The sequence below is a fragment of the Lolium perenne genome, chromosome 4 (genome assembly GCF_019359855.2).
Source record: "Lolium perenne isolate Kyuss_39 chromosome 4, Kyuss_2.0, whole genome shotgun sequence".
Taxonomy (NCBI): Eukaryota; Viridiplantae; Streptophyta; class Magnoliopsida; order Poales; family Poaceae; genus Lolium; species Lolium perenne.
In genome coordinates, this window is record NC_067247.2 from 28,039,138 (window position 1) to 28,061,469 (window position 22,332).

The window sequence follows — 22,332 nt, forward strand, 5'->3', positions numbered from 1 at the left end:
TCCTCAAGCGATGATTGGACTTCTGTAAAATTGGTTTATCCCATGCATGCAACGCTGCATGCATATGGGCCAGCTTGGCCAGCACACCGTTAGGAGTTGCACTAGTAGCCGCAACCCAGGCCCCCTCAAACTCCTCTCGGAATCCCCCCTCTTTCAACCACCTTGCTTTGAATTGATTGGGCCCATTCCGACCACTATTCATATTACCTTGGTAGCCAGTATCTAGGAGAATTGGACGATGGCTCGACCTAGTATATTCCAGATGGCCCGACCTAGTATATTCCAGATGCTGCAACTTAGCTCCAGGATGCATGATTGACCAAGCACCATAATGAACCGCTCGGTCAAGTCGCTCACGGATTCGTCCTCTCTTTCATGTAAACTGATCACCATAAAAAACAATATCCTCCAACCCACAGTCACTAAGAACGTCTCGAAAAGCTTGCATGTATCCTTGTGGTCTCAGATTACCACCTTACTTCTCGTGAGAGAACATGGCCTCATTAAAAAAACCTAGGATAATCCAGGGAAGGTTTGAATTATTTTTGAACTCTCTTATTCTATCCCAGGTCATATATTTATCCTCCCATCGAGGTTTCTCGTAAATGCCATAAATCTCCAAATTTTTCTAGGACTCTCAACGACATGAACATCAATATACTTCGGATGAAAATAAATTTGTTCGATTTTAACTTCTCTTTTCCAAAAAAAAAGACTCCAACACCACTCTGTGTGGTAGTTGGGTTCACTATCTCGAAATCCATCTTCAATCTTCTACGCAAACATTCAACCGGATGGCTATCGAGATGAGTCTCTAACAAAAACAACACCTCGGGGGAATAACACCTTTGGATATCCAAGAGCGCACTAACTATCGGGTCATTCTCCAACCCCTGACAGTTGAGGCCTACAATCCTCATTGCGATCGGACGGGATCCTCGAAGGAACCCGCCGATCCTGTTGAAGTGGAGATTGCTCCGTCCTTCTTTGAGCATTTTTTTCACTCATTTGTTTCAGCATCACTCGTCAAATTATCTTTAGTTTCATCAACAACCATTACTGGAGGCATGCCTTGGTTTTCCCCCTCCAGGTCGTCCTTCTCATGTTAATGTTCTAAGAGTAGTATTCTTTATTTGCATTTACATCAAGAGGTTCTCTGTCCCGGACCTCTTCATCTTTATTTTTAACAGGGCTAGTGCATGTATCATCAAGTAGACCAGTTGGCCTTCAAGAGTCACCCCACTTCCGTTTTTCGTCGTCATACTCGCATGTCCCACACTCAACATGAATGTACCCCATAAAACCGCAGGCGCCATAGAACTTATGCATCTTTTCGTATTGGGCTTGATAGAATTCTTGTTGGCTCTCTCATGAGATTGAAACAAAGTGTACTAACACCTTTCTTACGTCTAGCTTGACTCGTGCTCGGGCCAAGTTGCACATGCCTTTAACATGAGTTTCTACAACCAATAACTTCCCAACCTTTTTTCTAGTAAGGTTCTTGATCAAAGCCTCATTCCTATATCCCACGGGTAGCTTGTGTTTTTGGGTCCACGTAGCAAAGGAGTGCATATCGACAACTTCTGGGTCAGTAAGCCCATCATATTTAATCCAATCTCCTAGAAAAAAAGCATTATATTGTAAACAGATTACCTCCAATGTGACGAAACTTGATTTTTTTTTGCTAGGCTCCAAGCCACTCTCATGTGTTGTTCAAAGGTTTGAGGTGAGAATTTTTTTTATGTATGGACTCTAGCAAGAGCCATACACTTGATACATTCCTTCAAAGTAGGTTCCTCCTCTCTTCGAACACCGTTCTGTTTATCAATTGCTATGAACACCGTTCTGTTTATCAATTGCTTCTTTGTTTGAAAAATGCTTTCCTTGATCTGAAATGCGAGTTATTCGGTGAAAGATGCATTTCACGTTTCTTTCCTGAAATCGCCACCGAGGAATTTTAATAAACACAATTTATTTTTGCAACACATTATTATTTGAGGGTTAATGGCAGACCACAGCGGTCCGACTCGAACCACCTGGCCCCCTCAAGCTGCACCTGGTTGAGCCATTCCACGCCCCCACCAATCCCCACCCACACACAGCGAGCACAATGGCAGGAGCGCCGCCGCGGGCCGACGCCGGCGCTCCCGAACCAGCGTGGCTCCTACGAGCCTCCCTCGTTAGCAAGGCCTGGGGCCGCACCATCTCCAGCGCCGCCTTCAGCCGCCGCCTCCACGAGTTCCATCGGACGCCCCCCGTGCTCGGCTTCCTCCATAACTGGCGTCGGCAACCCATCCCCCGCTTCATCCCCACCACCGCCTCGTCCTTCTCCCTCGCCGCCCCGGACTGCCGCTCCTGGCGGGCCCTCGACTGCCGCCACGGCCGCGCCGTCTTCCTCTCCGAGGACCAGAACGTTGCTCAGGAGCTCCTTGTGTGGGTGCGACCACCGGGGGCACTGCCATGACGGGGATTCCTTCGGATTGGTCTTGGTATTGACTGACTTGTCCATGGCCAATCCATACAACGACAAGGCGTTTGAGATATGGGCGTGCGTGTTCTCGTCCGAGACCGGTATGTGGGAGTGGGACAAGCTGAGCTCGACGATCAGGAGTTCTGCATGGAATTCACATCTTCTTCCAGCGTGCTCGTTGGGAGCTCTCTGCTCCACTTCATGTGTGGTGATGAGGTGATCCTAGAGTATGACTTGGCAAGGCATGGCATGGCCGTGATTAAGCCACCAAACTCAAACTACAGGGCAGGCCAGGTGGACAGATTTAACATCATGCGAATGGAGGATGGTGGTCTGGGAGCAGGCGAATACTTGGATCCGAATCTCAAACTATGGACAAGGGAGGCTAGCGACGGCGCTGATGCACAGTGGGTGCTGAGCCGGGTCATCTACCTAAGCAATTTGGTCCCAATTGGTGCTCCCCTGTATATATCCAGATGATTGTACAGTGCAGGTGATGGGTTTTGCTGAGGGAGCAAATGTCATTTTCTTATGCACGGTTGCAGGCCTATTCTAAGTCGACCTGCAATTAGAGAAGGCAAGGAAGGTATGCGCTAATCGTGGGTTTTGTAACTTGATTCCAGTTGTCAGCTTCTACACTCCTGTGCCCCAAGGCGAGCACCCGGTTCTGCCGTTCTTGGGCCCTAGTGTGGAGGCAGGTGGTGAGGAGGGGGGAGACAAGGAGAAAGTAGTAAAGCAGCCGCAACAGTTCTTTGATAAAGGCTCCAATGCTATCGAGCAGGGGGGCTTTGTCAATGCCCCTTCCAGCCACGCCCTTGAGACCAGGTTAGGATTCTACTCCCAACCGTGCCCAAGTGTGTGCACCAATGGATTGTGGAGAAAAAAAACTTCGAATTTGTTCATTGTTCATTTGGTTAGCTGTTGTTTTCATGTGTCCTTAATTAGTTCCTTTGAGTCTTTGAGTTGTGTAGTTTGGGAGGTGGCATCTAGTTGTTGCGGATTCTTGTGTTCGACATCAAGCAAATTTATAGTCTTGGTGTTTGAGGGATTCAACAAGCCTTTAGTGTTATTTCATAGAAATACTTGGGAGTTAGGTAATTGTGTTTGGCAGGGAGAATGCCTATGTGTGTTGGTGTTTCATGGAATTCAGGAGTTCAGTTAGCCTTGATGTCACTCCATGACAACACCTACGAGTGAGTTAGAACAGGTGATCCTTTTGACATGATCTGCATGTTGCTTGCAATGAGCATCGAATCAGCGTGCTCTTACTAGAATCATAAGTGCTTATCCTATTTGAGAAATTAGTACTCCTCTCTAGTATTAACTAGTGCCAAATGTCTCATCTATGTGCCTTTGGTACTTCGTAATTGTACTTTATAATCTGTGCAAACACTAGCTAGTTGTTGGAAAAGGAACTCAACAGAGCATAATTAGTACCTGGTGTAGGTAATTGTAGCTGTGCTGCTCTATCTCAGATTACGGTATCTTTCTGTCTTTCATGGCCTTATGTTATTACTCAAAATTGATATACGCTCGTGTTTGTTGTCACCTAGGGTTCCGAGTCACAGAGAAGGTTCTCTCGAGTATGCTAGCACCGAGTATGGGCGTGCCTTGCTATACGAAGCTCAAGCGATGAACGATCCTTTGGATAATGTTCCCAAAAGTGCATCAAATGAAGAATCTGTGATGGGTGCAACCAGCAAAGAAGATGTTGGGAACTTAAAAACCTCTGGTAGAGATGTTGAGGATGCCGCTCCTCCTTCTCAGAAAGGTAAACCTAAAGAAGTTACTCTTTATCATTGTCCCTTTCCTTGGACCATTGGTGCTGCTAGGGCTGCACCACTGTTTGGTGAAATACATGATTTTCTCTTAAGTTTGCATTGCTCTCTAGGTTTTTATATAAAATTCACTTATATGGAATAGTTTCTCAAAGATTTTTTGTGGGATCAACTGACCCCAGTTTCTAAAACCAGGAAAACTTGTGCTCTGACTTATTTTTTGTGACCTGGACTACGGCGGGCTTACGCCAGCCTGAACTTTTTATAGCCAACAAAAACACATGGTGGTACAAAAACAAGGGAGATGAGAGGCTCCTAGGTAGCTAGGCAGCTAGGAGAGAGAGCTACAGAGAGAGCGAGAGAGAGAGAGGAGAGTTTAGGGGGGATCATATCCATTACACCAAGAATTAAGGAAGGAGGTTGAGGAGGGAGAGTTACATCTAAAGGCCCAGAGCCTAATGTCCTGGATACATCTACGAGTAACCAAGGTGAGGCTTTCCACATCGTCGTTGAAAGTCTGAGCATTACGTCGCTTCCAAATATTCCAAGCAATGGCCGTGTTGATGGTGGCTTCCTCGTAGCTGCAGCTTTTCTTGAGGCAGAAGTCGGAGAAGCTGGAGTAGTCGGCGGGGTCGAAGCCGTGGTGGAAGAAGTCCCATACTTCAGTGGCCCGAGGGCAGAAGAGCAGCAAGTGGTCGGTATCTTCATCCACATTGCAGGAGAGGCAGGCGGCGGAGGTGGTGAGGTGATGCCGAAACCGCCGTTCGTTAGTGGGGAGCCGTTCCTTCCTAGCCAGCCAGCAGAAAATCTTGCACTTAAGAGGAGCTGCACTCCTCCAGATCACCGTCTCCATGACATCTATCTGCAAATGCCTGAAGGAGTGGACATAGAAACATTTGTTTGAGAGTTTTTTGTTAGAGAGGCGGGTGTGTCGAAGATCCGGCACGTCGAGCCGCAGGTCAACCAAGCTCAGCTCATGGGACAAAGCTCGAAAGTCCTCAGCCGCAGCAGCGGTGAGGCGAGGTCAAAGGATGGTGCGGAGGCCAGAGGACAGGGTAGTGGTTACATTAATGTGAGGGCGGGTAGAGTGGGAGAACAGGTTGGGGTATCGTTCATGCAGGGGTTGATCCCCAGCCAGAGATCCATCCAGAAGGCAGTTGAGGTCCCATTCCCCAAGGTGACCTTGGAGATAGAGCGAAAGGCTACAAGCCCGGCCACGATGTCTTTCCAAATGGGGGTATCGAGGTGGTGGCGGTCTCCCAGGTCGTGGGGGCCGTCCCAGCCGTACATCCGGCGAAACCAGGATGCCCAAGGGGCAGAAGAGTCGGTGTGAAGTTTGGTGAGAAATTTTGTGCTCTGACTTATGAGTTGACAATATTTTGAACATTTGTTCAGTGGCATATGGCAGCTAAATAGTGCACTTCCATGAGGTTGTTTGTACTACATACGAGCTCCTTTGTTCAGCAATCATGTGTTGCAAAAGTTATGCCATAAAGTGAGTAGTCAGTGTCCCTCATTTCCATCGGAGTTCTAAACATTTGCTTTTAAATGCACCAACACATTATTTGGGTAAAGTCTGTTTTTAACTTTAAGTTTGCACTGCAATGTTGTATAGGGTTGAGACTAAACGCTGACAAGAATTAGGGCACCTAAAGTGGAGAAGTGAATGCTGCTCAAGACTGTCTGAAAGGAATTGGAATTCAATGATGAAAAACGGCAGAGTGGGGATTAATTTCCCAGGCCTTGAAAACAACTCTTTTGAGTGAGTATTTTCGTAACTGCTATCTGTACCTGATAGTTTCTGTCGAATGATGCTTAGCATTGGAACAATTCAGTCTCATTTGCTAGAAAAACAGTACTCCTTCTGTTCTCTTTTCGCAGTAATTCCTTTTTTTTTTTTGTTTGGAACATTTTTGGTCAGCGTTTCATGGTAGTAGCTATAAATACTCTGTTTACCGCTGTTTCCCTCAACCGGAAGATAGACATCATCTAGCTGGTAAATATAAAGATCCTTTACATACGGATTACACATTAGCTGGTAAGCTTTTGTGTTGGCGGCCGAAATTAGCCAAACCTTTTGACTGAAGTTTTGAGTAGCTTTGGAGTTTCTATCAAGAGATTACATGCAGGAACTTGCTCTGTACCGGCACAGGTTTTTGTCTTGAGGTTGGTTTACGCCTTGGGTATCTACAAATCTGTAATGCAACAAAATCTTCTACTCCCTCATCTGATGACAAGTGTCTGAGTAAATCACCCATACTTTATTGTGGATAGGAGGGAGTAAAATGTTTCCTTTTATGTCGATGGTTATTAATCTGTGCATGTTTAGTAATAATTGCTGTTAATTAAAACGATTTACTATAACCTTAACCGCGGGCCACAAATCGTAGAGGCAAAAGGCCAGCCAGGATGAATGTCTATACATGGCACTGCATTGCCCTATAAAAGACACCCGGAGAGACACCATGGGCAGCAGCGGTTGGGTGGTAGGCACGCGAAGCTTCGGCCGCGCGTGTCTCCGTCCATCCTGCTCAGCTCAATTGGCCGGCCGGCCAGCCGGAGAGCAGAGGTTGGGGAGTCAAGCTGAGGCCGGCGGCGCTTGTCTCCTGCAATCCTGCTCAATTATATTACAGTACGTAGTTTGAAACAATTATCCGCCTGTTGATCGAGAGGCGCGCGGCCGGAATGGGGAAAAACAGCAAGTATGCCGTGGCGTGCTCCCTCATCGGTTCCATCATCTCCATCCTCTCCGGCTACGGTATATAAACTTCATTTCTCTCTGTATGCATGTACGTGTTCTCTTCTTTGATGCAAGCATGGTTGGGTAGATGCAGAGACGGGCGTGATGGCCGGCGCGTCGCTCTTCATCCAGGAGGACCTCAAGCTCACGGACACGCAGGTGCAGCTCCTCATCGGCATCCTCAACGTGTGCGCTTTCATCGGCTGCCTCACCGCGGGCCACGTCTCCAACTACGTCGGCCGCCGCCGCACCATCACGGTCGGGGCGTGCTTCTTCGTCGCGGGCTCCACCGTCATGAGCCAGGCGCACAACTTCGGGCTGCTCATGGCCGGACGCTGCGCCGCGGGCATCGGCGTCGGCTACGCGCTCATGATCGCGCCGGTGTACGCCACGGAGATCGCGCCCGCGGCCACCCGGGGCTCGCTCGCCGCCACGCCCGACGTCTGCATCAATCTCGGCGCTCTCGCCGGCTACACCTCCACCTACTTCTTCGGCAAGCTGCCGCTCGCGCAAGGCTGGCGCGCCATGCTGGGGCTCGGCGGGCTCCCCAGCGCCGTGCTTGCCCTTGGCGTGCTCTTCATGCCTGAGTCACCCCGGTGGCTGGCCATGCACGGCCGCGTCGAGGAGTCGAGGGCGGTGCTCCGGCAGCTTAGCGACACGCCCGAGGAGGCCGAGCTGCTATGGAGTAAGATCGCCCCCGTGGCCGTCGCGTCGCCGCAGAGCAGTGCCGGCGTCTGGAAGGAGATGTTCCTGCACCCGACTCCGCCCGTCCGCCGCATGCTTGTGGCCGGAGTGGGCATACTCTTCATGCAGCACCTCAGCGGCATCAACGGCGTGCAGCTCTACAGCCCGCGCGTCTTCAAGGATGCCGGGATCACCAGCCGCGACCACATCCTCGCCACCACCGTCTTCATGGGGCTGGCCAAGACGGTCTTCATCCTCTCGGCCATCCTCCTCGTCGACCGCGTCGGCCGCCGCCCGCTTTACCTCTCCAGCCTAGCCGGCGTCATCGTCTCGCTCACCTGCCTGGGCACCACCCTCACCATCATCAGGCGCGCCGAGCCCCACCACGCGGCGCCCTGGACTCTCCCGGTGGCCATCACCTCCGTCTTCACCTTCGTCGCCTCCTTCTCCATCGGCCTGGGGCCCATCACGGGATGCTACAGCTCGGAGGTCCTCCCGCTCCGGCTGCGCGCGCACGGCGTCAGCCTCGGCGTGGCGCTCAACCGGCTCACCAACGCCGCCGTGGCCCTCACCTTCGTCTCCCTCTCCGACGCCATCACCATGGGCGGGGCCTTCTTCCTCTACGCGGGTCTCGCCACCTGCATGGCCGCCTTCTTCTACTTCAACTGCCCGGAGACCAAGGGACGGCCGCTAGAGGAGATCGAGGAGATGTTCACCCACGGGTGGCGCGCCCGGCACCAGCTTTCGTCTCTGGAGATACCCGTCCGTCTATGAAAACAACCCGCCGATGATCGATCCATCAACAGACCACACATATTTCATTCACTTCTGTAACAACAATCTAAACACATTCCAAGCTATTATACCGTACACTAGGTGTACTCCATGTTACATTCAGTCAGCATCATATTTTGGGGTATAGAAAACAAAAAAAAAAGATTGGCGAAATTTAATAAAACCAATAGTTGAAATGAAAAGAAAACCCAAGATTAGGGGATATTCAAGTGAAACAGGAAACTAGGTGACAAGAATACACAATATTAGGGCAAATTTACTAAACCAAGAGTCTATGACAAAACAACCAAGAAAATTGAGTTTTACGTGCTCCCTCCATTCCAAAATAATTGTCGTAAGTTCTCAAGATACGGACCAGAGGTACTAGATGTTATTGGAAAATTAACGAGTTGGGGAAACCGACGAGTTCTAGGAGTTTAATAGAAATTTAAATTTTAGGGGTTTAATGGTAACACTATTTTAAAAATCTAACAATTCAACGTATTTTAGTATATTTTATTTAAAACTTTCTAAAACTACAGTAATTCATTAGTCATGTTAGTAATAATATGGGAAATATAAATGGATTTTTGCCCAGCCGTTGAAAGTTGGACTGAATTTAACGGAAAGCTCCAAGCAAGGGAGTGTCAATAGTCTTCTCGTCATTGAGTTGAGCTCGAGTGATCAAGTCATGATGTTATTTGATCTGAGATACCAAATATCCACGAGGAGAATGTGCGACCTCCAAGCCAAGAAAAGGCTTAGGGCGCGTCAGCGCCTTCATAGCAAATAATTTATGAAGGCGACACTTGATCAATGATATGGCAACGGAGTAACCACCAGTCAGTTTGATATCATCAACATACAACAATAGAATAGCACGTATTCGAGGATAAACTATGAGTGGATTTCGCATATTTTGGCAAAATTTGAACAAAAAGTTTAAGTACTCCCTCTGTCCTATAAAAAAATCCATAAAATGCCCTAAGTCACACTGTTAATTTCAAAAAGGGGTAGCAATACAACACATCGCTATAGTGATGTTTTGACATACTCTACAAAACACCTTTTGTCTGTTCATCATACCGTTTATATTCCAACAGCACTCTACAGAAGTAGTAATGATTAATTCTAGGTAAGCCGTCCTAAATCATCCTATTGGGAATCATTAGCTTGATTATAATTGTTGAGCATGATGTAGACAATCCGATCATAGAGCTAACAAAGTCTCGGACGATCGAAACTTCATACACGTGGTATATTTACGTGTGGTAAATATTTAGGTAAAATTACCTACTTTTAGTGTATATACTACTCGTAATTACAGCTTCTAATATCTATGTTTGTCACCGTATATGACAACTTCTAATATATATGGCCTCACGATTCCCGTTTTCGGAGCCAGGTAACTTCCGATCCACCTTACGGGACATGCTCTTTGTAACTCCGAACAAGAAGTTGGAAAGTGGAATAGAGAGGGGTTTAATATCAAGCCCTCTCCTTTCTAGGGTACACACTCATCTCACTTTACTTTTCTCAATCTAGTTCATTTTGTGTATTATTATATGCTGATATAACATGTTAATTAACTATTTTCACAAGCGAGGCATATGTCAAATCTCATCACCAGCCTCAAAGGAAGGATGATGAGATTCACATGTTTCATTTCACGCAGACAACAACCACGTCTGCAACAATGTAACCAAGAAATTTATATTTACTCCGCAACATACGTCTTTCCCACATTGTCATTTTTGTATTATCAATATATGTTGAACTATTTGTGAAAATCAAAATCTTCCATTGTTGAATCCTGTATATTTGTGTATGCTCAAATTGTAAATCTCCATTTAGAGAGTTCAGTAGCTCGGTTTGCAACTTGCATAGCTATTGCCACCAGCTCCAACCCTGCTGCTGAATTAACCATTTGCAATTAAGATCCATAGAACACAGTTGTCTGGTACAAACATGCGGGGCAATATCTTTATCCGGAACTATGTGCAACAGCGCCCTCACGTTATCCAACCATGTGCAATATCAAACCTATGGTTACTTGCTGACGGAGGAAAAAATACGTTGCTCAACAAGAGTCCTACCAATTACCCCGATCCATACTAGTGCTGGAAACAGTACGTGGCAAATTGCATGGTCTATCATCTTAGGAAACTTTTTAATTTTCATCCCCAACATGTACAAGCATCCGTGAGTGATTTCAAAATTATATGTTTTGCTTAATCAACAATTAGCATGCGCATGGCTGTGTGCATCATCATGATGCAGAAGCCGAGGTCCTATCCCCATTTCAAAAAAAAAAAACAATTAGATGTGCCATAAGCATGCAGTATGATAAGAGAACCATACCTGTTGCTAGATGAAAGGTGCTGCACAGAGCCAAATATATACTCCCTTCGTTCTAAAATAATTTGCTCAATTTTCTTTAGATACAAACATATCTACACATTAAAAATATATCTAAAATTCTAAATACAAGCATATTTCGATAAATTTGAACAGCTTATTTTGAAAAGGAGGGAGTAGCAGATCAGTGAGACCATTAAGTTGGAATGAAGCAATAAGTTATGAGCCCGTTATGGATTTTTTTTTTCTTCAACCGTTTTAGACTTTTAGGTGGTATATGGATGGTTCTAGAAAAGGGCAGCGGTACCAAACTATTACTGGTACTAACTACCCAATTTAAACTGTGCTAATTACCACCCATAATTGTCGTCCAAACGAATTGGAACACCCTAAGGAGGGAGTAATCTCTTGTCTATATATAGCCGTTATTGATTTTTATGCACACTATAAAAGATGTCCCTACCACGCCGGGAAGAGACAGCATCGCTCAGAGCAGAGATTGGGTGGTAGGCGCGTGAAGCTTAGGCGACACGCGTCTCCACCCATCTTACTCAATTATCTCTCTGCCTAGTGGACGTAACTTATATTTCCTACGTGGCAGTCTTATATCAGTTGACGTGAAGCAGCATGGGCAATCGCAACTATGCCGTGGTGTGCTGCATTATTGGTTCCTTCATCTCCATCATATCAGGATACGGTATATTTTAATCAAATATCTCTTTATGGATATGTGTTTTACTTAGTCTTCTCCTATTTCTCATTCCATGTTGAGTTGACAAGAATAGTCATTGCACGACAAGATTCAGTGTGATTCTATTTTCTTTCTCCGGGTGTAGCTTTTTTTTTCTATTTTTTGTTTGTATACTACTCGATGTTTTAAATAGCTGATTATAGGTTGGCTATAGCTCAAATATAATCTTCTAGAAACCCATTATGCTAAATAAGAAAACCCGCTAATTCCGGTTGTAACACCATTGCCCCTAATTTAGCCGCTTACCTTCATGTTTTTGTTCAAGTTCTCTTCTCTTGTTCATTTTATTTCTTGTTTTCTAAATTTCTATTCAATCTAATTTGAATAAAACTTGTGAGCTAAATGGTTGAATAGTTAAACGAGTTGTAGCTTGAATCATTTTTAAGTAATTGTTTTTACTTTTTTGCAAGATATGATTGAAATTTTCAATGGTTATTATAAAGCGTTAAATAGATTAGCCCGCTAAAGTCTTTCTTAACTGCTGGAAATAATAATCCCGCTAAATGCAATAGCTAACTATTTTAAACTGTGTATCACTGCTTCCTTTGCAATAATTGAAACCACGGTAAGAATTATAAAACAGAGGGAGTATATGTATCCACATACTTATTAATTTTATATAAACAATTGCTTTCCCTATCCAAATCATTGTCATTTAATATGAATCGTTGAGAGTATATTAGTATTTCTCTACATAACTTGTGAACATTATTAGTATTTACTAGTTGAGAGCTAACTCGGTGCTCAGTTAAAATTTACACCATTTAATTTGCATCGTGATTCATGCAAGTTATGAATTGCAACCAAAATTTGATAACATCATCTTGCTGAGAACGAAGTTAGTTTTCACTCGATTGAGAAATAATCACACTCATACATAAGTATCTTCATGTCTCACCGACTGAGCACTACAAATGTTCTTTTTTCTTTAGATACAAAAATGGAGGTATAGGGAATTCATATTTCCATTGTTCTTGGATGGTTGAATGATGTAGTGACTGGAGTCATGAGCGGTGCCATGCTGTTCATCCAGGAGGATTTCAAACTCAGCGACGAACAGGTGCAGCTCTTGACCGGCATTATGAATGTCTCCGCCATCGCCGGCTGCCTCACGGCCGGCCAAGTCTCCGACTACTTCGGCCGCCGACGCACCTTCTCCATCGCCGCCTGGATATTCTTCATAGGCTCTGTCCTGATGAGCTTCGCCGGCAGCTTTGGAATGCTCATGGCCGGCCGCTGTGTCACGGGCGTCGCCGTCGGCTACGCGCTCTCGACCGCTCCGGTATATGCGGCAGAGATCTCGCCCGCAAAGACGCGGGGCTCGCTCTCCTCCATCCCCGACATCAGCATCAACTTCGGCATCCTCATCGGCTACGTGGCCAACTACTTTCTCGGCAGGCTGCCGCTGACCTACGGCTGGCGCGCCATGTTCGGCATCAGCGCGCTCCCCAGCGCCATCTTCGCCGTCGGGGCGGTCTTCCTGCCAGAGTCGCCCCGGTGGCTAGTCATGCATGGCCGCGTCGACGAGGCTCTCGACGTGCTCCAGAAGCTATGCGCCACCGGTGATGAGGCCCAGGTCCTGTGGAACGAGGCCGCGCCGCCGGAGGAATGGAGCGGCGGCCTGGGCGTCTGGAAAGAGATGTTCCTGCACCCGACGCCACCCGTGCGCCGCATGCTCGTGGCCGGCATGGGTGTCCTCTTCGTCCAGCACCTCAGCGGCATCAACGGCGTGCAGCTCTATAGCGCGCGGGTCTTCAAGGCCGTTGGGATCGCCAGCACGAACGAGATCCTCGCCGCCAACATCGGGGTGGGTCTGGCCAAGACGGTCTTCATCCTCACCGCCATCCTCCTCGTTGACCGTGTCGGACGGCGTGGCCTATACCTCTCCAGCCTCGCCGGCGTCATCGTCTCGCTCTCCTGCCTTGGCCTAAGCCTCACCGTAATCGAGCACTCCAAGCCCAACCAGGACGTCCCGTGGCCCAGGGCGGCCATCGCTTCGGTATTCACGTTCGTGGCCTCATTCTCCATTGGCTTGGGGCCCATCACAGGCGCCTACAGCTCCGAGGTCATCCCGCTCCGGCTGCGCGCGCAGGGCGTCGGCGTCGGCGTGGCTTTCAACCGCGTCGCCAATGCAACTGTTGCCCTCACCTTCATCTCCCTCTCCAATGCCATCACCATGGGCGGCGCCTTCTTCCTCTTCGGATTCTTGTCAGTCGGAGCGGCCACATTCTTCTACTTCTTCTGCCCGGAAACCCAAGGCCGGCCGCTCGAGGAGATCGAGGAAGTGTTCAGACAGGGGTGGCGCGAGCGACGACACAACCTACACGGTCCTTTTCATGTATTCAAGCACACAGAAATGAGATGACCGATCAACCGGGCAATCCAGAGCTATCCTATGATGCAATGTCTCGTTGGAAACTTCCAACGCGCGGTGTTGTTTGCCTTAACTTAAACACGAGCCTAGCGTAGCTCCCGAAATTCCGTGCCAAAGCTTTTCATCATACAAATACAAATATAAGCCAAGAGCCAATCCACATGGTTAATCGCACAATTTAACCAAATTAAATGGATAATAGTATTAAAATTGCATAAATTAGCTAGGCTACTAATTGAGAAAATTACTACCACAAATGTCTTGAAGAAAGCCCACAATCAGTAAAGGTATTGAACCAAAGGTAACAATTAAAGGTATAGATGCATAAGAAATTAATATTGCTGCTACAATTACTGGTGCACGAATAATAATCATGAATAAGAGAAGATCCGGAATTTCAAACGAATCAACGGACTCAAAACCGTTGAGGAGCATCGTAAAGTAAGACGAAAGCATTGCCCAAAAAAAAAATGTGCCCGTGACAAACCACAGTAACCCATGCATCCATTCTTGGAGGTACAACGCCCGTGACAAACTACAGGAACCCATGCATCCATTCTTGGAGTTACAACGCCACTTGTTCAATAAGCATATGGTGAGCCAATCACCAAATTGAATGTGTGGCACGGTGTTACACAGAAGAAATGAGAGGACTATGTCGAGGGGAAGAAACACTAAGTTGGTCTAACCTAGTAATGGCACAACCTCAGGAGGTCCACGATCAATGTACTTCATGTAGATTGCGTTGAGCCCTCTACAACACCGAGGCGGAATTATATTTCCAATTTCCCGACATGCCACCCGAGCTGGTTAACATATGAGTACGCTACAAATAGACAAGTACATGTAGTTCAAACTTGGAGTGGGCTAGTTGTATGCCACAAGCCCTCTTGTGTCCATCATTGGCATATCACCTCATATTTCATGTCCATTATGGTTGGGCTAAGTCTCTCTACATGGAGGTGCGTTTGCAGCTATAACTTCATCCCAAAAGCCTAACATATCGAAGAGTTGGTCTAAGTTGCATCCAATAGTTGAGAGTGCTCCTTTGAGAGAGGGAGAGGAAAATACACAAGCCACCATTATCCGAGATTTCTTACCACTGTAAGAAAAAAAAGAGTACACATAAAAGCACCAAAATCTTGTGATAATAGAAAAGGGAAGAAGGAGAAGTGATTTATGTCATGATTGATGTGGTTTGTGATTTATTTTCTTATAGCTACTGATTTGAGGCTCATACGTGGTTGGATTGGCTCCGAAATTGGTGATCTCGTTCCTTACTTTGAGCACTTATATATGGTTAGCTAGAATGAGGTTTGGGATAGTGGTGAATTAGTTTTGAGAGTGGTTTTGTGAGTTCAAACTACTGCAGTTCCAGCTTAGAGAAATTTCAGTAGGTGAAAAATTTGAGAAGGAAAATGGTGTATGGTTCGGATTAAATTTGGTTTGGTTTGTGGGGAAGACGTGCAGTTTGATTTAGGTGTCTGCAAACAGTTGACAATTTACTAAGAGGAATAGAAATGTGATATCACTGCTTAATTTGTTGATTCATGCATCTTGTGGTTGTTGGCAACCATGATAAGTTTGTTTGTATATCTGTAGATGTTTTAGAGAATATTATATACTATCATCTCTCATTAATGAAGTTATCTAACCGGTCGGTCACAACCATGGTTTTTTACTCCTCAAAGTCCGAGGGGATTTTTCCATTTTAGCCATTGTTTCACTTGTGCATTTAATTGTGTTATTTCACCAATTTTTTGTTGACAAATATATCCTCAAAGTTTGCTGCAATACAAGTGGTATTTAGTGGTGTGTTAGTTCCCTCAGTCGCCCACAATTTACTCTTAGCCCATCCATAGAATGTGACACAACGTCTTCTCTTTGTCTTCCGCCCATTAGAGCAAGTTCAATAGTAGAGCCAATTGTTGGCTATAAGCCAAGTGTCATGTCATCTATAGTCATTCTAGAGCCAACATGTACAATAGTGAGCTATAAAATTGTACTACTTTATCTATGTATGGCCAACCATTCACTCTCACATAGTGCCTAGGAGCACGTGTTAGAGCTGGCTCTTGCATAAGAGCCCACTTCTCTTCTCTCTCATCCTCTCTCTCTTCCAACTAAGTAACAATATATTACTTTAATCCTTATAGCCAGCTGACTAGAACTTATTGTACTTGCCCTTAGACTACCCACAATAAAAGTATCATAGGTAGTATCATGCATTGCATGCATGCAAAAAGCTGATGTGGTGCTGCAACTAATGATAAAAGAGAGGATGGTAGTATCATAGGTAGATACCGTATTATAGCATTTCATTTAAAATAGATCTTGTACACAATTTTGCATTCAGATTCTACAAAATAATAAATACAAGATACCATGCATTTTAGAGGTAGTATCTTTCACTAGTACCATATGCTTGATACCGGTATATGATGCTACCCATTGTGCCTAGTCTTAATAGGAATTGGTGAACAAAGTGGCGGCTATAATTTCCCTATGCACTATGTTGTGCCCATCTACAAAATAACCCGCAAACCGGACGGTTTGGTCCTATCGCTCTCATATAAGACACAAACGATTACAGGGCTGGCCCTAACATATCAGGGGCCCGGTGCAAGACCAAAAAAGGCTCTATACACAAGCAATAGAGAAAAATATTATATTTAATTTAATTAAAAATTAATTATTTAACATAATCTTGGACTCTACTCACGATCTTATTGCATTTCAGCTTAAATTCTAGCTCTCACTTATGTTTGCACTCCACATATCTTCAACCTTCTGTCTTGATCAAGGGTCAAGCACATGAGGATTGGGGAATAAGGAAAGAGAAGTGGAGAACAAATCAAATCAAATCGGCAGGGATGAGCAAGAACAAACGAATCTTGAAGAATATATAGAAGGCGATTGTACTGACCGTTGCAAATTCGAGAGAGATTTCTTGGGAATCAATGAATCATGATCTCGGATCCTCCACCATTAATTCATTCAAAACCGCCCCATCGTCGGTGCCACAACGGTGATTGGGTTGGGGAACGGAAATGTGAAGAAAGAGGCTAGGGGAGAAGACAATGCGTACAGGTAAGTTTCCTCGCGAGACGCAACCCGGCCGGCCGGACCGAGTCAATGCCCTTTCCTTTTCTTTATCGATGATTCATCTTTTTGCCTACCTCAAACCCTATTGCAACGATTCAATCACATGTTCCACCCAACCGCCAACACACTATGGTCGATACCACAAACATACCTCCAGGGATGCCTCCTCCTCGGCTCCACGCAAGCATGTGATGTTGATGATGTAGGTGGCTAAAGTCTCGGTAGGACCTGAGTGCATCAGTGGCCATGTCTTCCTCAACAAAGAATGCATAAAGGTAGGACTCGACGAAATGGCGGATCTTGTTGATACTGTTGGAGATATGCCCAAGAGGCAATAATAAAAGTGGTTATTATATATCTTTATGTTTATGATAAATGTTTATATACCATGCTATAATTGTATTAACCGAAACATTGATACATGTGTGTTATATAAACAAAAATGAGTCCCTAGTAAGCCTCTTAACTAGCTTGTTGATTAATAGATGATCATAGTTTCATGATCATGAACATTGGATGTTATTAATAACAAGGTTATATCATTATATGAATGATGTAATGGACACACCCAATTAAGCGGAGAATAAGATTACGTCATTAAGTTATTTGATATAAGCTTTCGATACATAGTTACCTAGTCCTTTCAACCATGAGATCATGTAAATCACTTATACCGGAAAGGTACTTTGATTACATCAAACGCCACTGCGTAAATTGGTGGTTATAAAGGTGGGATTAAGTATCCGGAAAGTATGAGTTGAGGCATATGGATCAACTGTGGGATTTGTCCATCCCGATGACGGATAGATATTCTCTGGGCCCTCTCGGTGGAATGTTGTCTAATAAGCTTGCAAGCATATGAATGGTTCATAAGAGACCACATACCACGGTACGAGTAAAGAGTACTTGTCAGGAGACGAGGTTGAACAAGGTATAGAGATACCGATGATCAAACCTCGGACAAGTAAAATATCTCGTGACAAAGGGAATCGGTATCGTATGTGAATGGTTCATTCGATCACTAAGTCATCGTTGAATGTGTGGGAGCCATTATGGATCTCCAGATCCCGCTATTGGTTATTGGTCGGAGAGAGGTCTCAACCATGTCTACATAGTTCGCGAACCGTAGGGTGACACACTTAAGGTTTGATGTCGGATTAGTAGATATTGAATATATGGGATGGAGTTCGAAGTTTTGTTAGGAGTCTCGGATGGGATCCAGGACATCACGAGGAGTTCCGGAATGGTCCGGACAATAAGATTCATATATAGGAAGTCATTTTATAAGTTTGAAAATGATCTGGTGCATTTATGGAAGGTTCTAGAAGGTTCTAGAAAAGTCCGGAATAAATCACTATGGAAGGTGGAGTCCCGGAGGGACTCCACCAAGCTTGGCCGGCCAACCCTAGAAGGGTGGAGTCCCAGGTGGACTACACCAAGGTGGCCGGCCACCCCCTCCCAAGGAAAGGTGGGAATCCCACCTCGAGTGGGAATCCCACTGATACGTCCAAAACGTATCTACTTTCCCGAACACTTTTGCTATTATTTTGCCTCTAATTTGTGTATTTTGGATACAACTAACACGGACTAATGCTGTTTTCAGCAGAATTGCTCTGGTGTCTCGTTTTTGTGCAGAAATTCAACTTTCAGGAAAATCCCCGGAATTAATGTCAAAGGGCTTATTTTCCCAGAAGATTCACGGAGCCAGAAGGGCAGGCCAGGGGGGCCCACGGCCCCAACACCATGGGCCAACGCGGCCTAGGAGGGGGGTGCGCTGCCCTATGGTGAGGCTGCCTCGGCCAGCCTCCGACGCCCCCCTCTGGACTGTTTAAGGGTTTCGATCTAAAAACGCGAGACGAGAAGTCGAAATCGCCAGAAGACATCCAGAACGCCGCCACCATCGCGAAACTCCGTCTCGTGACCAGAAACTCCATTCTGGCACTCCGCCGGGATGGGAAATTGGAGGAGATCATCGCCATCATCACCACCGACGCCTCTCCATCGACCAACCATGTTTCCCCCATCCATGTGTGAGTAATTCCCCCGCTGTAGGCTGAAGGGGATGGTAGGGATTGGATGAGATTGGTCATGTAATAGCATAAGATTGTTAGGGCATAGTGCCTAGTGTACGTAATTGGTACTTTTATGATATTGTTGCAACTTGTTATGCTTAATGCTTGTCACTAGGGCCCGAGTGCCATGATCTCAGATCTGAACATGTTATTGTTTCATGATGATATTCATTGTTTTATAATCTTACCTGCAAGTTGTATACATGTATTGTTGTCCGGAACCCGAGGCCCCAAAGTGACAGAAATTGGGACAACCGAAGGGGAAGGCGGTGATATGAGGATCACATGTGTTCACGGAGCGTTAATGCTTTGCTCCGGTGCTCTATTAAAAGGAGTACCTTAATTTCCAGTAGATTCCCTAGAGACCCGGCTGCCACCGGCTGGTAGGACAAAAGCTGTTGTGCAAGTTTCTCATTGCGAGCACGTACGACTAAATATGGAACACATGTCTATGGATTGATTAGTACTTGGACACCGTTTTATTACTATCTGCAAATGCCCTGATTTGATTGTCACATGAGTTTCTCTCATCCATGCAACGCCCGTTCATCCATCCCTGTGCCTACAGTATTTTAATCCTGTTGTTTTCTATAATCACTACTGTTGTCTTTGTTACACTGCTGCTTATATTTCACTACTGCTACTGCTATAAAACTGTTACTACTGATAAACTCTTGCGAGCAGGTCTGTTTCCAGGTGCAGCTGAATTGACAACTCCGCTGTTAAGGCTTACAAGTATTCTTTGGCTCCCCTTGTGTCGAATCAATAAATTGGGTTTTACTTCCCGCGAAGACTGTTGTGATCCCCTATACTTGTGGGTCATCAAGACTTTTCTGGCGCCGTTGTCGGGGAGCATAGCTTTATTTGGAAGTTCACTTGGATTGATATTGTTCGCTGCAAATTATCCATCATGGGTAAATCTCGCGAACCTAAAGTCGCCATATTACCATGCACTACAAGAAAAGGTACAACTCTGAGTACCTCTGCTGCTCTTGATTCACCATCTGTGATAAGTCAACTTGTTTCACTGTCAACACCCGGATTTTTAAGTCCAGATGCCTATTATGACATTCATCGCAATCCCAGGAATATTGTTTTTGCGAGACATAATAGATTGATATCACAACACATCATTCATTACATACCATAATCGTCTTACAAATAAAGGATCACATGATCCATTCTCATTACAACAGTAGAAGTTCTATTTATTCATTACATAACACATAGCGGAAGCGAAAGTAGCGTAGTAGTAGTCCATCTATTCCACAGGCAACTGTTGACGTCAGGAGTGATCCTAGTTGTCGTAGACGTCCTGCTGTCCTTCTTCCGGGTTCTGGTACTCATCTTCATAGTCTGGCCATTTGAATAGCCAGGGACACAGCCATGAGTACTTTAAAGTACTCGCAAACTAATACTAAGGTAAATACTATCAACTATAATAAGGGGGGGTTCTAAGCTCTAGTTTCATTTGCATAAAGCCAGTTTTATTTCATAAACACGTTAATAATCAAAAACCTTCATTTGCTCAACTAACTCAAGTGGGAACATTAGTGTCATTCCCACAACTCAGTTGTGATTCAAAATCAAAGTCACCTTTCAATTCAAGTCACAATTCACCATTCATATTTTTAGAAAATTTCTGATGATGGAACAGTATGGCCTTTCCAACTGTCCATAACCGCGGACGCGGCTATTCGAATAGGTTTAACTCTGCAGAGGTTGTACACTTGTGCCACAACAATTGCAATATTTCGTCAGGGGTAACTGGCCCTGATTTATCGTACGCAGTACGCGAACTACCAATCCTAACCTTTCATTTACATACTCTAGTATAGGCACCTCTCCCCATGAGCTTGGCCTCCCAGTGAAGACACGCGGTCAGCCTGGGAACTGCACAGGGCTTGGGCCGGACATTCACCTCATTTCACGTCATTTCACATCACTTCACCAGTACGGAGGCAGCCTCAGCATAACCCCTATGACGCTTGTTTAGAGGGAACCCATACTAAAATACATAAGTTTCCAGCTAAGCCTTACCCAAATTCAGGTATTGTGGGGGTACTTGTAAAATTGGAATGGTATCGCATCCGAACCCAACCATCAGTTTTTGTAAAATTCACCAAGTCATTCACGAGTCATATTCACCTTCAAAATCTCTCAATAGAATGACTCATCATTCCAAGGTTTTCAAAGTCATTTCAATTCACAAGTTCCCAACTAGAGTAGTCACTTTTAATCTTGAGCACTAGCAACTAGTTATGAGGGGTGCTAAGTATCTTGGAGCTCGCTAGGCTAAGTGTGATGCTCTTGTACTACTCTATAATTCAACCAAGTGGATCATAAACCAAAAAGTAACTTTGATAAATCCAAAAGTAAATAAAGCTTGTAAGGTAAAACTGGGAAATAGGGTCATAAGCATAAAGTAAATGGGGTAATGCCTTGCTCATGGTGAGCTTTGCACTTTGCAAGAGTATTATCTTGCAAGAAGATTAGCTTGCCTTGGTTGGTGATGTGATCAAAGTTTTCTTGCTCTTCCTCTTGGTAGAAGACCTCTTCCTCTTGATAGTCTCCGGTACTAGCGTCTATAAACGAATACGAGGATACAATCACCAAACAACACTTAAGTATTCTTAATTAGCCTTAATGGCTCACATAATTGATCTAGCATCATTACTTAACATTTATCCAACAATTATTCTAGGGTTTCCTTATTTAACATTAGGAAAATAATTTCTTCTCATTGAAAATTGAACTTAGGGTTTCTCTTTAGTTTGGAGAAATAATTTCCTCTCATTGACTTCTTCTTAAGATTTAATTTCTCTTACGAATAATATATGACCTAGGTTGACCAAAGTCAACCTCTTCATACTTATCATTTGAGAAAATGATTTAAATGAGGTTCCATACCTCATGCATTTTAATACTAATATGGTAGTGATTTAATGCCACCAAATAATTCAATATGAGATTATGAGACCATGGTCACTACCTCATGTTGAATTACTTGAGAACAAGATTTAAATGAGAGGAATAACTCTCATATGATTTAACCCATAGTTGTAACTAATTTAGTAAAAACTATTATTGAGGTGATGCAATATTCTCAAATAACCAGGGATGATCCCATGTTGACCAAGGTCAACACTTCACACTTAGTATTTGAGAGAAGGGATTTAAATGAGATTCATCATCTCATGTGATTTAAATAACCATGGCAAAGTAA

The 22,332-nt window shown here is 44.9% G+C and overlaps 2 protein-coding genes and 1 pseudogene across 4 annotated transcripts; all 3 read left to right on the forward strand.

The window, feature by feature from the left end:
* Positions 1-2,110: 2,110 nt before the first annotated feature.
* Positions 2,111-4,460, forward strand: LOC127346641 (uncharacterized; annotated as a pseudogene).
* A 2,247-nt stretch (positions 4,461-6,707) lies between these two features.
* Positions 6,708-8,579, forward strand: LOC127292009 (probable polyol transporter 6). Its single transcript, XM_051321352.2, has 2 exons — positions 6,708-7,006; positions 7,083-8,579. The coding sequence occupies exons 1-2, from the start codon at positions 6,934-6,936 to the stop codon at positions 8,444-8,446; spliced, it is 1,437 nt and encodes a 478-aa protein (XP_051177312.1). The 5' UTR covers positions 6,708-6,933; the 3' UTR covers positions 8,447-8,579.
* A 2,690-nt stretch (positions 8,580-11,269) lies between these two features.
* On the forward strand, positions 11,270-13,954 carry LOC127292010 (probable polyol transporter 6). Of its 3 annotated transcripts, none has more exons than XM_051321353.1 (3): positions 11,270-11,372; positions 11,431-11,501; positions 12,551-13,954. In XM_051321353.1, the coding sequence occupies exons 2-3, from the start codon at positions 11,432-11,434 to the stop codon at positions 13,918-13,920; spliced, it is 1,440 nt and encodes a 479-aa protein (XP_051177313.1). In that variant the 5' UTR covers positions 11,270-11,372; position 11,431; the 3' UTR covers positions 13,921-13,954. The 3 variants fall into 3 exon arrangements, with proteins under 3 accessions (XP_051177313.1, XP_051177314.1, XP_051177316.1); XM_051321354.1 differs by having other exon boundaries at positions 12,589-13,954; XM_051321356.1 differs by having other exon boundaries at positions 11,270-11,501; positions 12,488-13,954.
* Positions 13,955-22,332: the final 8,378 nt, after the last annotated feature.

Bases quoted from the DNA above. Each gene is read 5' to 3' on its own strand.
- LOC127292010 (XM_051321353.1), top strand. From the start codon at position 11,432: ATGGGCAATCGCAACTATGCCGTGGTGTGCTGCATTATTGGTTCCTTC. The intron at 11,502-12,550 runs GTATATTTTAAT...TGAATGATGTAG, and splicing joins CTCCATCATATCAGGATACG to TGACTGGAGTCATGAGCGGT.
- LOC127292009 (XM_051321352.2), top strand. From the start codon at position 6,934: ATGGGGAAAAACAGCAAGTATGCCGTGGCGTGCTCCCTCATCGGTTCC. The intron at 7,007-7,082 runs GTATATAAACTT...GGGTAGATGCAG, and splicing joins CTCCATCCTCTCCGGCTACG to AGACGGGCGTGATGGCCGGC.